The 17300-nt window shown below is 41.3% G+C and overlaps 1 protein-coding gene across 1 annotated transcript in view; it reads right to left on the reverse strand.

Annotated features, from left to right (window-relative positions):
• Nucleotides 1-4790: 4790 nt before the first annotated feature.
• The window catches only part of N4BP2 (NEDD4 binding protein 2), a 29112-nt gene continuing 16602 nt past the window's right edge, over nt 4791-17300 (reverse strand). Inside the window, exons 8-17 of the mRNA XM_072125353.1 lie at nt 14629-16514; nt 13637-13722; nt 12829-12874; nt 12061-12239; nt 11821-11933; nt 11416-11533; nt 9419-9607; nt 9156-9324; nt 8352-8475; nt 4791-7381 (exon numbers count right to left, since the gene is read on the reverse strand). Coding sequence (XP_071981454.1) covers nt 7336-7381; nt 8352-8475; nt 9156-9324; nt 9419-9607; nt 11416-11533; nt 11821-11933; nt 12061-12239; nt 12829-12874; nt 13637-13722; nt 14629-16514 — 2956 coding nt within the window. The 3' untranslated portion in view covers nt 4791-7335. The remainder of the gene's footprint in view (nt 7382-8351; nt 8476-9155; nt 9325-9418; nt 9608-11415; nt 11534-11820; nt 11934-12060; nt 12240-12828; nt 12875-13636; nt 13723-14628; nt 16515-17300) is intronic.

A 17300-nucleotide genomic window follows, 5' to 3' on the forward strand; every position in this document is an offset into this window, starting at 1 on the left:
CGTGTAAAAGCAGAAATAATAGTGTCACACTTAGTCACAGAGTTTCAGGAGAAGTGTTGTTGTGCTATTACTGCCATCAATTACTTAATTTTCTTTCTGGTTACCCTCAAGGTAAACAAAGTTCTGCTTGGGGGGGGGGGGCAGGTGTTTTTATAAAATTATAGGAAGTGGAAACTTGTGGTTACTAATATTTCATATGGAGAAAACTAACTTCCAGTTTTTTTTTTAAATAAAGGAACCATAACTTTATTAAAGATACGTCGTCATAACAGGGGGGAGGGATCTATCAGTCATTGCAACTCATTATTCATTAGGCAATGAAAATTAGCAAAAATATAGAATTTTACAACTTTCTGTTCCCCTATGCACAAAACAGTTGTGAAATTTTGCAGGTTATTTTTTGCTAACCACTCTCTTGAAAAGTGGGTGAGAATGTGAGCAATGTTGTTAGGTATCATATGTTGGAGATATTTAGGAAAAGGTTAGTGCAGAAAGGCACCAATCACCCATGTTTTTATAAATTATTCACTCATTACATACTGTTTTGCCAGTGAGGGTGTGGTCACACGTTGCGTTTAATGCCTTTGTTTAAAAAACGCATTGGAATAGCTGAAGAGTGATTTGCCTAATTGAACATCAGTTAACACATGTGTTTACAGAATGCAAATGTTAACGCATGTGTTAACAATGTCTTAACGGTTGCGTTTTGTAAACACATGTGTTAACTGCTGTTTAATTAGGCAAATCACTCTTCAGCTATTGCAATGCGTTTTTAAACGCATGCGTTAAACGCGACGTGTGACCGCACCTTCAGAGAACGCAGGGGAGGTCTATCCGCTCACACCTCTGCTATGTTAAGGCTGGCCTCGGGGAGTCGGTTTGGTAGGGAGAGGACCAGGATTCCCCAGGGATGATGGAAATAGTGGGTGTAGGGAGGGGGGTGCCTAGATTCCCCGGATGTGTAAGGGGCTTTGGTTTGAAGGTGACCTGGGTTCCCGAGGGGTGGGAGAGAGGGATAGAGGGTTAGTTCCCCGGTAATGGGGAGGCTTTAGTTAAGCTAGGGTAAGTCAGCTATTCTTAGTGCCATAGAGTTAGCAGGGAAAGGATTAACAGAGTTAGTAGTCTAGTTAGTCCCATGGGGTTAGCAAGTAAAGGGTTAACAGGTTCAGGTTAGTAGAGGGTTAACAGGCTTAGTGCTATAGGGATAGCAGGTAAAGGGTTAGTGATGTTGTCGGGGGAAGGGTGAGGGCCATTTTTTTTACAATTCCATGGATTCTATCCATGACCGGTAATTTTTTTTTTTTTTAGGGTATGTCAGTTTTTATTTTACCAGGGCTTTCCCAGCTTGGGTGTTTATGACATATCTAGAGAATATGCCATCAATACAGTATAGATTCAGTTCCCCCCTGTGATTAAGCTATACACCTGACATGAATGGAGAGTGGCCCCGCATATGCAGCAAACTCTCTCATCTGTGGGGCTGTGGGAGGCTGGTCAGCGGACTCCCATTCTCAAGATAGGTTTGAGCCATACCCAATATATATTTAGGTATATGTCATAAACACTGAAGCTGGGAAACCCCATTTTTAGGAAATGTACTTTGGCTTCCTGACTATCCATAACATCTCACTTAGCTAAATTAGTTCCTTTTTCTGCACCGATGAGGAGCAACTGTGGCTATTTGCTGATGGGGTTGGTTGGGCTCAATTTCAAGTCATGTCACTATGTTGCTTGTTGGGCATCAATTCCTTTTTTTTACCCAGAAAAACTGTGTTTGGCTGGAAGACAATAAGCCATGTACTTTATCTAAGCCCCAGGTTTTTCTGCAAGATATCCACCAGACTCAGGATTATCTGTCTGTATACTGTGAGAAAGCTATTCCAGTTTCTGTTTTGCGCCTTAAAATGGCTTGACCACACAAGTAAATAAGTTGCCTATGTGTTTTTACTGCCTTTTTTAGTCCCTGAATGTTCATCAAGTGGTTCAGCAGTCCTGCTAGTTACTTTTGTACTGTGTCCCTCATTGAGAAAGACCTGGGTACTAGTAGATCATAGATTGAATAACAGCATGCAATGTCAGTCAGCTGCCTCTAAAGCGAGCAAGATCTTGTCATGTATCAAAAGTGGTATGGACTCTCAGGATAGGGATGTAATATTACCACTGTACAAGGCATTGGTTCGGTATCACCTGGAACGTTCCGGAATATACGAGTCCATAAAAAAAAGAGGCCCTGGAGCTGCAGAGATTACAACTTAGAGCCACAAAAATGATAAGGGGAATGGGGGATTTCAGTTATGATAAAAGATTAAAACAATTAGATTTATTTAGTCTCCAAAAGAGACGGAATGATTATTTATATAAAAATATGAATGGTCCATACAAAAAATATGGCAGAAAGTTGTTCCATGTTAGTTCAAACTCAAATAAAAATACCAAGGGGGTGCTGTCTCTGTCTGGAGAAAACAAGGTTTAATCACATGAGGTGACATGGCTTTTTTACTCTGAGAACTGCGAATCTGTGGAATAGCCTGCCTCAGGCGCTGGTCACAGCAGGGATAACAGAGCTTCAAGAAGGGTCTTTTTACATCTAAATAACATTGACGGTTATGTTATATAGAATTGTTTCCCGTAAATCCCTTCTTCATCCATTCCCTTTCCTTCCTTGGTTGAACCTGATGGACTATATGAACTATGTTACTGTGTGCAGACCCTCCATGCTTCTTTCTTTACATCTCTGAGCTCCCCTCTCATGTCACTGTGCACAGACTGTGAAAAGAGACACAGAGGGTAACGTCACAATGACGTCATGAAGCAGTGGGGACAGTGATGTGTGTATGCCGAGGGCAGCATGCAGAGAAAAGGGACAGGCTGCAGATTTAAAAAAAAAGGCAAAGACGCTGGTACATATACTTGCATGTCTAATCAGTAAGATTTAGTGAAAAGTGGCCAACCCCTTTAAATGCAGATAAGCCTTTTTTTTTAAATAAAATAAACTCAAGCACAAAATATATAATTATCTTTGCTTTATTTGTCAAATTCTAAAATATCCATAAAACGATTTACAAATGAAAAAAAGCTCAACATCATACATTCCATAAAAGATGACTTTACCAAACTATAAAAATAGAATATACAATTTCCTTTTAGGCAGTAGTCCGCACAGCAAAGATACGGCAGATGCGACATTAGGAAACAGGTTTTTTTGATCATGGAACCAATGACAGGAAAATTAAGTTTTAAGAGAGAATACAAAATCTGTACATTCCATTTCATTATGTACACACAATATATTATATATAATACTCTGTACATTTGTTCACATCCCAGAAAAACAGAAGGTTCTGGTCACACCGACAACTACCGGTAGCCAGGATAAGCCATTAATAGGTGATCATAAGGGGTTGGTGTTTTATACTACAGAAGAAGCAAGAAGCAGACAGCTCCGTCTGTAGTGTTGTGGCCATTCCTGGTTACTGCAGGCGCCAGGGAACTTAAACTGCAGTGCAGCCAGACAGCTAATATACTACAGACAGAGCTGCTGTGTTTATAGTTTAAAGGACATCTACCATCAGGATCATGGATTATAATCCAACTACACTTACATACTGGTGTGTGCCCCCTTTGTCAGGGTTCGCTCTTCTTTAAGCTTTTTATGCCTTTGTTTTTACGAAAAAAAGGCTTCAAAATGAGGCTCCATAGAAGTTAATGGAGCCCCTCAAGCTCATTTGCATAGTTTTTAAAGCATATTTTCTTAAAAATCAAGGGCATAAGTTAAAAGAGGAGCAGATCCTGATAAATGGGGCACACAGCAGCATGTAAGTGTATTTGATTTATAATCCATGATCCTGATGGTAGATTTCCTTTAAAACAGCTTATTGGCAGGGGTTTTGCTACCAGAAATTGATCACCTACCATCGTGAGGATAGATCATTAATAGCACATAGTGATAGTAAGGAGCAGTTGGAATTGTTTCATGGCCCCATGTTATACAGTGTGAACAGAGCCCTAAGACTCTTTCATTTTATACATTAAAGGGAATCTGTCAGCAGTTTTGACCATACAAAGCTGCAGATAGTGATTGATATTGCCCCTGGAGATCTCAGAAATCATACCTTTGCGTATGTTAATAGTGACAGGGCGGTTCTTTCAAACTGAAGAGCTTTCAGCTCTTTGCACAGTGCTGCTAAAATAGGAGCTGCATCAGGATTTTGGTTAGATACTTACAGCAGTCACTCAGAGCAGAGGGGAGGGGCTGTGGAACAGTTCATTGCAAAGAGCAGGAAGTTCTTCAGGCCCGCCCAGAGCAACCTGCAAACTAATTTTTCACAGTCCTGCTGCTACTTGTACGCACACAGAGGTATGGTCGCAGCAATCTCAATGGCCTAGCTCTGTCTGCATTTTATTATGGTCAAAACTGATGGATTCCCTTTAAAGCATGGCTCTATTCTCTTTCTCATACATAAATTAGTAGTAAACACCTGAGTTGAGGTAACACTTTGGCATAATAAACGTACAGTCGTGTAAAAATCTATTTACAAAGCTACTCAAGTGGGTGATAAAAATACATGTGTTGCTTGTGGCCTGCAATAAGAATTAGTCACTTTCAATAGACAGTGTTGAGGAGAAGGTAGAAAATAATTTTTAGGTATATATATATGCAAATAATTAGTAGAACAGGGAAATAAAAAAATAAGAACTATTAAAATAAAATATCTCAGCCTACAAAGAATCATGAGATTGGATCAGTGTTCCGACTGAACATAAGAGAGAGAAAAAGTGACTTGTAAAAATAATAAAGACTGTGATATTATAAACTGTGATAAAAGAGAGGAGGACTAAAATGACTGAAGTGTTAATAAGACCAAGGTGTAGACCACAGAGCACTGCCGGACGCAGCCCTCTAAGAAATGGATTCATTTAAAGGGATTATTTGGCATTAGAAAACCATGGCTAATTGTCACCAAAAATGTAAAGGGGGTTTGGCAGCTCAAACACATGGCTGCTTGAATATGACCCTTTAAGGGTATATACCAACTATTTAAGTTAACCTCTACTGACAAGCCGATTATTAGAAGAAATCTACCACCAGGATGGAGGAGTGTAAACCAAGCACACTTACATACTGGTGTGTGCCCCCTCTGGTAGGATCTACTCTTCTTTTAGATTGTTATGCCCTTGTTATTACAAATAAAAGGTTTAGAAAATTATGCAAATGAGTCCGAGGGGCTCCAGCTATGGAGCCCTTCAGGCTCATTTGCATAATTCTTAATGCTTTTCTTTGTGTAAAAACAAAGGTAAAAAAAGCTAAAATAAGATGGGGCACACATCTGCATGTAAGTGTGGTTACTCTACCATCCTACCACCAGGATGAAGATCTCCTTTAAGGGTCTGACTGTTGGGTCCCTCCAGCAATCTGGAAAATTGAGGCCCATTCTCACTAATGGTAGGAGCAGCAGGTTGTGCTTCTCCAATCATTTGTAAAGGAGTGTTGGCAATGCTCAGGCACTCACTTAGTGAATGGGGGTGCTGTAGAAACCCGAGCGCTGTGCTCAGCAATTTTCAACACTGCCATACAATCGACTGGAGCAGCGGGATACATTCTCAACCTGCTGCTCCATCAATTAGTGATAATGGCAAACCTATTCTCCAGCAGTCTGAGGGTTGATCACTGGTGGTCCAATCACTGGCCACAGGGGTGACCACCACACATATGGCACGTCACCATGGAGTTCAGTGAGTGTCTTTCTTGTGGACATTCCCAGTGAGGCCACTGATTGCTCCAGTGGCGCCCTATAAAAGAAAAATCTGCTAAGGTTTTTTCTTTACTGTGGCCACAAAACCATGTTTCATATCTTCAGTGTTTTTAAAATTTTCTGGATCCCCAAAATCCAAAATATATAAAAATAGAGAAAGAGCAGACAATTCCTAATGAACGCAAAATCTACATTCTCGTACACAATTATATATACATAGGGTATACATTTATCATAAGTGTCTGAGAGCAGAACGCCAATGGCAACCAGTCAGAGCTCAGATTTCACTTTCCCACAGCTGTTAATAAAATGAAAGCTGAGCTCTGATTGGTTGCCATGAGAAACTAGCACAGTTTTACATCAGACACTTCTGATAAATCTCCCCCTTTATGTGGATGTGTGTCTGTGTGACTCGTACGTGTACCGGTAATATCCTCCAAGGAAATATCTGATCCCTTCATCATTTAAGAAATCGCATTATTAGACACGCCATAATAAGCACACATGATAAAGCATGCTTTTTGTAAAGGATTTTCCAGTTCCACAAGATGCTAGGACGACTGCCACCCCCAGCGATCTGCACTGCATCCGTTTCACTTCATAGACATCTACATTAGGATATTGCAGCTTTGTACCATTCAAGTAAATGCAATATCCAGTGCAGAAGCTACAAAGTATACAACGAGCGGGTGTACCGAAGAAGCAGCAACGCCTACACGAGCGCCGCCTCGGCCCCATCATACAGCCGATCGCCCGGGGTGCTGTGAGCGAGATTCAGGTAATACGAATACGTCATTTTCCCCAAAATTGGTAAAATCATTTGATTCAATATCATCCATAATATTGGGACCAATAACTGAAGTATGTAAAATCAATAATATAAATCAGCCCGTCGTCATAATACTAATATTATACATGGAGCCGATCGAAACATAAAAGATCACACTAAAATTTAGCAATTTTGACATCCACCCATAAGCATCAGGTTTTAAAATAGAAAAGTTTGTCCATATGTTAGAAAGTCAAAAAAACCCTGATCACCTGCAATAGCCAACCTTTTATGGCTTTATGGGGTTGTCCAGGTGTAGTGAGACACTGCCATACGTAGCACAGTGGATGTGCTTGGTAATGCAGCTCACACCAATTCACTTGGGTGGGACTGAGCTGCACATAGGTAGCACATAGTAACCTTTGATACGGAAGTGGGACCCCCGACAATCTCAATTATTTTAATAATGGACAGCCTCTTTAAAAGGAAGTAGCTCAGTAATATCTGCAGCATTATGTGGCTATAGGCAGATATGTGCCGCGACGTATGTATGTTCTCTAAGAGGTCACTCAGGATTGCGGCTGGTGAACCGAACATGGTTATTGCAAGGTGACACTTTCAATCACCGCAACGTTGTCAGAGCCTAACATACAATGTAACACAAACCTGCTAAAAAGAAATACTGTAAAGAATCACATCATTATACTCTTGGCTGTATGATGCTGGTGTAGCAGTAGAATAACATGAACACCATTATTCCCTTATTTCCAAATCAGACTTCGATCAGAATTCGATTATGCAAAAATAAAAGTTTCACTTCAGTGTCACACGGAGAACGCCAGGAGTCTTTTCTTGATATCTAAATGGGGGGAAAAAAATGTATGTTCATTTTGTAGTTTTAGGCAAAAACGCACAAAGATAGAAATGTCAGATTCATGTAAAACTCAGCATGCAGTTATGTCTCAGGAAGATGTGCAAGTGATCAGCTATATTGATGGACAAATGTGCTGCAAGAACCTGTGGTTGTCTCCAAACCCAATCATATCTTATCCTTACTACAGGATAAGAATCCATGAGTTTTTTCCACAATAAAATTGTAAAAATCTAAGGTTTCATTCAAATGGCCGTTTGGGGGGACGTACATGCGGCCGCAAAATTGCGGCCCCATATATACGTCCCCATAGACGGCAATGGCTGCCCGGCGGTGGTAAAGTGCAACACCGTTTCGTGCCGTAAACCAGGAAAAGATAGAGCCTGCACTATCTTTTCCCTAGTGTGCGGCCGTGCGCCGGTGTTTTCTATGGAGGGAGAAGGGGTCACCTCCTCCACCTCTCCAGCGCATGGCCGGCATACCGCACTCCAATATTGTGATAACCTTTATATTTCATCATTACATACACAAATATGTTTTCACAAAGTTTCATTCTTTCTGGTGCATAGTTTTTTGTCATTATTAATCACAAATAATAAATACATATATTATATACTAGCTCAAGCTAGTCTCTCCCTCTGACCGTCTCTCCGTCTCCCCCTCCGACCGTCTCTCCCCCAGAGCTCATATTAATGACCTGTGGCAGAATAGCAACCAATCACAGCTCAGCTTCCAACTGTCAGAGCAGCAGCAGCAGACAATGGCTCCTGTATTTGGTGGTTAATAAGTGGATTTTGGAAACCGTAGGGTGAATATTTCAGCTCAAAACCGAACCTATAACGGTCTCCGAGTCAGAGAGAGCGGCTAAGAATATGTCACCGTTTCAAAAGTTTCAGAAACTCTTTTTGTGCCTTATTCATTGATACTGAACCCTTATCATGGTGTGTGGTTATGTTACCTGTAGTCGTGATTTGTAAGGAAGTCTATAACTGCGGGTTTAATGCGAGGAACTCCTCCTTGGCTATGGTTTCCCCTTCCCGTGATCACAAGGAGATGCGGCTTGCTTCCATTCTGTTTAAACTCTGGAAAAGAGTGATAGATATTCTTACCATGCAAGTAAAGAAACATTATAATAACTCTTGTTTTGTCTTGGTTTCAAGCTAAAAGAGAACCGTTCTTCACATTTTTCAAACATACAGCTTATGACAGGTTCTCATAGAGCCCTATTAACTAAATGCCACCCTTCTTTTAGCTAAAAAATGTTTCCCTCACATCCTCATCAATATTTATCTTATGTTGCCATCAACTTTATTACGAAAAGAAAGTCCAGGCAGCACACGTTGTAAACAATCAATTGTGGGTGCAAGCATTGTTGAGTCGGGTCAGTAACTCCTCCATGCACAAACAAATAGAAAATAAGCAGCACTCCAGACGTCCAGGTCAAGTAAAAAGTGGTCCTTTTATTCCATGTGCAGTAGCGACGTTTCGGCTCGTGTTGAGCCTTTTTCAAGCCAGAAAAGGCTCAACACGAGCCGAAACGTCGCTACTGCACATGGAATAAAAGGACCACTTTTTACTTGACCTGGACGTCTGGAGTGCTGCTTATTTTCTATTTGTTCATCAACTTTATTAGTTTTCCTGGCATACAGTCAGATACAGCAGCAAGTCAGAGGGTGCGTGTCCTCCCATCCTCACTCACTTCTATTCGGCCCCATGCCTCCTTCTCACCATTCAGTACTTCAATATAATGAAGTATAATTACCGTCAGTCTTGTCCTGCAGCACCCTGCGGAAGTGTTTCATTGCTTCATCCACATGGAGTCCATGTAAATCTAATATATTCTCAGGCAATAGATACTCATTAGCCCTCTCGAAGATCTGTACGGCTGCCCTCCGATTCTCCTCTTTCATCTTCTGCCCATATAGATAGCCCTGATGTATAGAAACGTCCATTGCAGATTTGTCAGTGACTTGTATATGTGCAATGTACAATTGTAATCTATGTCCTGCATTTACTACAACTCACCTGCTGCGCATAATAAGCCGCTACTTGCTTCATTCCCCGGTTATGAGCCTCGGCAGCTTTTCTGTAGCTCTCCTGCTGCTTCTGATGATAGAGGAAGGCCTCTGCTCTGAAGTCATCATAATTTGGGTACTCCAGGTCCTGGAAGGTGCGCTCACTGATGGGTTCCTTATCTGGTTTCAATTTCTTCTCCTATTAATGATAGAATGAGCACATTTATCTAATGGTCATTGATCTGTCTAATAGGAATACAAAGTATTACAAAGAAGGCTAACTGTGCTTGGTTTAATGATGTTCTGCATTGCAAATGATACATCTTAACCCCTTAAAGCCGGAAAAGGCGCAAATAACCAAGGCATTTTAAGTGCATTTGTGGGTGTAGTGGTTTAAAGTCAATGACTGTGCATTACTTTAACCCCTTAAGGACGCTGCCATTTTGTAGCTTAAGGGTGGTGCCACATGTTCCCATTTTAATTCTGTTTTGTAACAGAATCAAAGCGCACTGGGGCGGCCCGCGGACGAGCAGATATGCTTTTGTATGCAAACACATGCAATCGGCAATCAGCGCCCGGTGTCTTGCATTTACACAATACAAGACACCCCGCGCGGATTGCGTGCGCATGCATGCAAAAGCATATGTGCTCTTCTGCGGGCTGCCCCAGTGCGTTTTGATTCTGTTACAAAACGGAATCAAAGCGCCAACATGTGGCACCACCCTAAGGCTCAGTCCCATTACTTATAATCTGACATGCGTCGCTTTATATGGTTATGACTGCTGAACACTGTAATTTATCAAAGTGATTTTAAGAATGTTTTTTGTCACATGTTGTACTTTAAATATATTTCAAAATTACAAACTCCACCCCCCCCCTCCTCCAGCAGCCACAGTGCCCATCATCCCACCCCCCTACCTCACGCACAACGGGCGTACACAGGAGCGAGGATGTAGAGGACATCTGCGGCTTTGGGGGAGTGGGGAAAGTGAAAGTTTGTTTTTTTCCACAGCGGGGAAGGGCTGCTGTGGGGAACTTTGGCAGCTGGGAAAGGGGGGAGCTAAGAGTATGGACACTGTGGCTGCTGGGTGAGGAAGATAATGGGCACTGTGGATGCTGGGAGAAGGGGAGGAAGATGATGGGTACTGTGGATGCTGGGGGGGGGGGGGGGGGAAGATGATGGGCACTAAGGTTGCAGGAGGAGGGAGCAAAAATGATGGGCACTGGCTGCTGAGGGAGGGGGGGATAGCCATTGTGGCTGCTGGGGAGATGATGAGCAACTCTGGCTGCTGGGGGAAAGATGATGGGCAATGTGGCTGCTGTTGGGGGAGGTGTGGGGCACCTCATTTTTCCGTGTACAGAGCTCGGGGTTGCCACGCATGCCATCATTTACATGGTTAACACTCGCGATCGGTGCCAGCAATATCTATTAATCATTCATTATGTGTGGAGAGGGCTCATAAGGGGTTGTATAAAATTTGCACGTTATCTCCTATCCACAAGATAGAGGATAGCAAGGTGATTGGCCTACGTACTGGGACCCCTACAGATAATGAGAATGGAACCCCTATCAATCTGGAGAAAACTGGGGTCCAGATCTCACTAATTGGTGAAGGTCGAGCATGTGTCCTGTTGCTCAGTCCAATGGTATGGGAGTGTTGGAAATTGCTGAGTACAGTGCTTCCCTATCTCTGGCCTTACTATAAGTGAATGGGAGTACCATGGATAGCCAAGCGCTTTGGTCTGCAATTTCTGATACTCCCATACTAGACCTGCCGATCCACATATGAGTAAAAAGGAGAAACATGTTTAATGGATTGCTTGGGATCCCGTTCTTTGGATAGTGGGGGTCCTATTCTTGTGACCGATGGGAGTACCTGCAGTTGGACTCACCAATCAGCTTGTTACCCCCTATCCTAAGGATAGATGAAAACTTGTGAACTTGGAACAACCCCCTTTCAAGCCTAAAACATTACAGTCATGAAGCAATTAAGGAAGCAGAATTACCTTGCTTTTGTCAGTCGAAGGGGACGCAGCGGGCTTGAATCCTTGTGCTATCACATTTTGCACAGGATCAGCTTCAAGGACAGAGCTCATGAACTCCTTAGTCTTCTCAAAGGAATAACTGTGAACCGAAGAATAAGATAACTTGATGTTATATATCGCCAGTTAGTTTAAACCCAAAAGATACTGGTTCCATTTCTGGGACCTGCATCTATTTCAAGAACTAAAGCGGAGAAGGGAGTTTGGGCTATTCTTGTAATTGTATGGCATAAACAGCCCCCTCTCTAGTCATTGCAACCACAAGATGGGCGTCTCCCGTATCGAAGATGCAGGTCCCAAACATTAACTTGCAAATAATTCGGAAATGTAATTAAAAATAGTTGGTCACATGTTTCAGCTCTTCCTTACTTGTTTTCCTTAAAGATATCCAGCAGTAGTTGCTGCTCCACATGAGGGAACAATTCTATGATCTGCTTCTCCTTCAGTTTCTCTGCACAGTTTTTACTTGATGAAGACTTCTTCTACGGATAAAAAAAAAATGTATAGTATAGAGTTAAAACTAGGCAAACATATTTCTCATACTGGGTCGTAGTTTATTCAATAAATAAAAGTGAATTGCCTCCATTTGTTAGATAAGACAGTCCATACCGAGTCTTGGTGGGCTTGTAGTGCCATCTCCTCCGCGATGATCTGACGTAACGAGACTTTCTTTACTCTTGTGTTCCATTGATCCATGAATGGAAGCAAATCTGCATCTCTCTGGGATATGTCAGGCTCTGATTTTTGGGTAATATTTTCTAGGTCGAATGAGTGATCAGGCAAACTGTCTGCAGAAAAGAGGGAAAAATAAGATTATTTTGGTTTTATTCCTAATGCAAATGTATAAAACTTATTGACTAGTGACTCTTATTAGTCCCCTTGTTAAAATAGAGGGTTTCCACGCAATCTTATACAGATAGTTGAATGCTGAAAATGTCAGACGGAATAGGAAAGTTTGAGAGTCCAAGACACCAATGTAATAGTAAAACTTCACTTTTATTGTGACATCAGGTTAAAAAGCAATAGTAGCTTTTCTGCTTGTGCGTGGCCATTGGGAAGCAGCCACTCCAAAGAGCACAGTGGTACAAGAACGGTAATGGGGAGTACATCAAAAACTGTCAGTGTCAGGATACATTCTAAAGACAATGGGAAATGTGACATAGTTGTCAATTTTTTCATACATTACGAAAAGGAATAAAATAGAAACTTCTTCTAAAGACAAACAACTTTCCATAAATCATTAGCACAGGGTAAGATAAAGAAAAAAAAAATTGCTCCTTCTGCTCTATACCATACTACTAATGGGACAATTGTATGTTCACCGTGCTGTGTCTTTCCTGATTCACCAAAAAACAAAAAAACAAAAAAAACCCTTACCTTGGAAAATGAGCTGATAGGATAACGCTTCTTGTCTTTGTCTTTCCTGTGGAATAAAAAAAAAATATATACACTATTTACAATATAATTATAACCATAGGCCAACTAATAATCCATGGTAAAAGAGGAGAATCCAGCAACTAGGCAAACATGAAGGAATCTTTATCTTTAAAACTTCTATATATTTATTCTTCTTTAAACATGAAAGTGGTACTATTGGTAATAAAAATGGTCTGACGTGTTTCGAACTTATGAAAAGTTCTTAATGATAGTCAGGACAGGTGAGGCCAAAATCTTTTTTCTTCCTATCAATAACTAATAATCCATGCATAGGTCTAGAAACTCTCCCATAATCCTCCATGTCACTGCCGTAAAGGAGGTCTCTCAATGCTGCGAGCATAGAAGGGATATCCTTTTCCATAACCAATTTTAAAAAAACACTAGAATTCTGGTGTAAATGACTAAAACGGTCATATAACTGTTATAACTGTTTTAGACACTTTCTGAACATTTTGGTGCCTTGTTCAACCAAGAGTTTTGCTTTTTTGCAAAGGTGGTTGGATGGTGAACCAAAAAGGAAGCAGAAATATGTTGGAAACTAGACCAACAAATATGTAGAATAAAGACTAAATAATCGCTAATTTAAAGTGTCTTGTGGATAACTAAAATGTAGATGCTGAGGGCAGTGACTGTATCAGGTAACATTTATGTGATGTCACCACTCGTGCCCATGGACCAGAGCGGCAGGACTGGAACCAAGATTCTCTGGAGAGAGTAGTGAAAACATTACTGTAGTCTATTTACTAACCATTATTGATTCTTTCCACTTCTTATGGATAGATTCAGCCAGTTTCAGGTCTATTGGCACAACACAATCTTCAATAGTTAATGAGCCTGGAGGGTAAAACAGAATACATGTGGTAAAATAATCAGTTTTAGGCTGGAACTGATACATTGTGCCCCCGTTCAATCTTCTGCATTAAAACATATCTGGTTGAACCTCATAGCACAAATTTGGTGTCCTACAGGTTATTACTGTAGTATGTGGATGTGATTTTTTAGAAGTCTAACCCAATACACTTCTATTGTACAATGTAACACTGATACCCTGCAGTGAATACTCCCTGCGTGGCACTAGCCTTAGACTGTCAGTGCAGATTATTTTCCCCCTTTGCCCACTGAGAATTTAGTCAAAAAGTATATGCATGGGAGTAGAGCCAAGAGCAATGGCTTCTGGTGCACAGTACTATACTGCTTTATTGTGCTCTGCCTTAGAAAATGAAGGTACCCAATAGCTAAGGATCCCAGCCTCCCAATTCCAGTTATCTGATAAGCGTAGCCCTCCTGCCCAGGAAAGTCATTTTATACTATAGCGATTTAAAAAATTCCTTTGTCAGCATTGTGAATAAGGAAACTACTTTATAAAACTTTATTTCACATTATCTGGCTCCTTGTCAGCAGCATGTGGCGAGTCCCGAAAGGAAAGGGGGTTGTCAGCTGCAGCAGCCTGTGTCTCAGTCTCCTTGATGCATTCTTCCTCACCTGTGCACCAACCCCCTTCCTCCCCAGCCTGCTCAATGCACATGGCAGGAATTGTGGAGGGCCAGGGTGCTGGATGATTGTGGTGGAGAGGAGCCAGACACAGGCACACACAGGCTGCAGCTGCCCTCTCCCCAAGACTCACCACACGCTGCAGGCAGCGAGTCAAGTAATGTGAAATAAAGTTTTATAAAGCAGTGGCAGTATTCAGAATTCACTTTAAAAGGTGTGGCTCTATGGACCACCTCATCTCTCAATTACCTGGGTCGATTCCAACTGGGCCAAACAACTCGGTGAGCTGAAAAGCAAATTCTGGAGGCAAAGCCAACTCCAAATAATCAAACTTCAAGGACTCTTTAGGCTGTGGCCTTGAGTCACTATAATTTGGCATTTTCCTTTCCTTTTCCACAAGGGCTGCCAATTCTTGTCCTTCATCGCTCACTCCCGCCAAGATTTCCAAATCATCAGATTTTTGGGCCATATTTACATGATTTATACTAATATCTTCAGTGCTGCCTTTCTTATTTGTCTTCAATGTGTTGGTGCATTGTAAAAAGTCGAGAGGTGAATCGCGTAGATTAGGACGGTCCGGCTCTATAGTTGTAGGCCACAATATATCAGGGGGAAGGGTGTTGGTTATGGTTTTGTGGTTGGGAAAAAGTTCTTGAAGTTCTGTAGAAACTCTACCTTGATTAATTTCATTAGAAGATAAAACGTTGCCACTTTTTAATTCTTCTGCAACAACGAGGGGCAACGTGTTTACAAAGGTAGAATATTCTGCAGCTTCTACCCTGCCCTCTGTAAGGTCAGAAGCTTCTTCCACAGAGGTTTCCTCACTTACAGAAATGTTATCCTGAAGGTTACCCTTATCCGAACATGATTCTAAGTCTTCCCATTCCTCAGATTCGCATTCCTCATCCTTATGCATTTTCTCTCCGGAATCGAGAAGCAGGTTAGTTGTCCACACTATATCCTTATCGCACCTTTCAAACAAATCTTTCAATACGTCGAAAGAAACCGACCTAAAGAGTTTAGAGAGAATATCTAAGCCGTCTTCATCTCCTAAAGTGGAGATATCATCCTCCTCCACGAAGGTGCTCTTATGGTGCGTCACTCTGTAGGGAATATGCTCTGAGCCGCCATCCACCGACTTTGAGACAAACCGACTACTTTTTCCTAGGATTATTTTTGCAGGGTCTAAAATATCTGCGTTTCTTCTCTCGATCCTCCATGCCAATGCAAAATCTTGAGGCTCGGTTTGTGAAGACTTAGACAAGCTGATGCATGGCTGCTTGTGGCTGGATGAGTCGGGACAATGATTAGTGAAATTTAGCGCTAATTTACATTGTCTACAGTTACGTCTGGGATGCCTTGGCTTCATTTTAACTTCTTCATTAACACAAGACACGCCATCCGTACATCCTGCTACTTGCTCTTGAACACCTGAGCTCTTATAAACTGACATATCTTCATCTCCGTTACCATCTTTACCACAATTTTCAATATTTTGTAGCGATAATAAAGTACTTAACTTATTTTCCAATTGCAATAAATGTTCTTTGAATTCATAATTCACAACGGAAGAGTCAACATGATGTTCCAGTTCTGGTTGCCGGTCTTGTTCATTAGATCCGTTATCTATTAGTTCATAGGCAGTTGTCTTATCGGTTTGTTCTTCATTGTTGTCTATGAGATTATCGTTTTCACTACTTTTTTGCACAGGACTGTGTTTTTCGTGTCGAGTTCTGGCTTTCCTACTCCTTGGAGCCCTCTGACTCATGGTTTGATCTACAGGCCAGTCTCCTACAAAGTCAAGCAATTCTGGCCTTTGACTTAGCAGGGATGACCCACCATCTATATGTGGAACCTGCTCATCTCCAACCACCTCTGTACAAGAAACATCAGCAGAACAGTTTTCACTACTCCTCATATAGTTGTCACCCTCTGTAGCGGTCACATTTTTTAGGTTCAATTCTGCCACCTCGTCTTTAGATGGATCCATCCTTGCTGGAGCTTCTTTAGACACCTCTGTGCTCTTCTCCATGTCTGGTGATGCATTAGACAAATCTGCACCATTTCCTGATTCAGGGGTTTCAGAAAGAGACATCTCTCCTTCTTTTATGGACTGTGGTAAGGCACTGGCATCCCTATAAAGCCAACAACATTGTACACATCAGTACAATTAAGATAAAGCATCATAAGCTGTAGGTGTTAATAGAGGAAGCCCAAGATATTCTTACAGAGGTTACAAACAGTCTATATATCAGATGGGATTTGTATGTCTAAGTGTTACATGGTGTAAAATAGAAACCATGTAATGTTTTTTTTTTTTGCCTTTGGTAATAGGAAAGTAAACCTGAAAATTTTATGCCACTTCCACCCAAAATACAAACTTAGATCATTTACATTTAATGATATAGAAACGTTAACTATCATTTCAAAAATACCATTATTATTTCTGTGGTTTATGAGAAACTCCCATTTTAATCCATATGCAAATGAGGTTCATAGTATGTGGAGCACTGACTGGGTCATTCCCCTGTGAACCATATCCCTTGTGACATTTATAAAGAGACAATGGAAGAAGAGGGATTGGTTTTCATCAGGAATAGCAGTGGTTCAGGTGCTGATGACACAGCCTTAGTGCTTTAACTGCCTCATTAGTATATGGATTCAACTGGGAATTTCTCTTAAAAGGCAGAAGGGAGAAAATATATGTTGTTAAAAAAATCACAAGCATTTCTATATAACATAGTGGTTAGTATTACAGCCTTGCAGCGCTGGAGTCCTGGGTTCAAGCCCCAGAGTTAACATCTGCAAAGAGTTTGTATGTTCTCTGTGTTTGCATGGGTTTCCTCCCACAGTACAAAACATACTGGTAGGTTGATTAGATTGTGAGCACCATGGGGACAGGGACTGATTTGGCAAGCACT

Source organism: Engystomops pustulosus, chromosome 1 (assembly GCF_040894005.1).
Source record: "Engystomops pustulosus chromosome 1, aEngPut4.maternal, whole genome shotgun sequence".
NCBI classification, from domain to species: domain Eukaryota; kingdom Metazoa; phylum Chordata; class Amphibia; order Anura; family Leptodactylidae; genus Engystomops; species Engystomops pustulosus.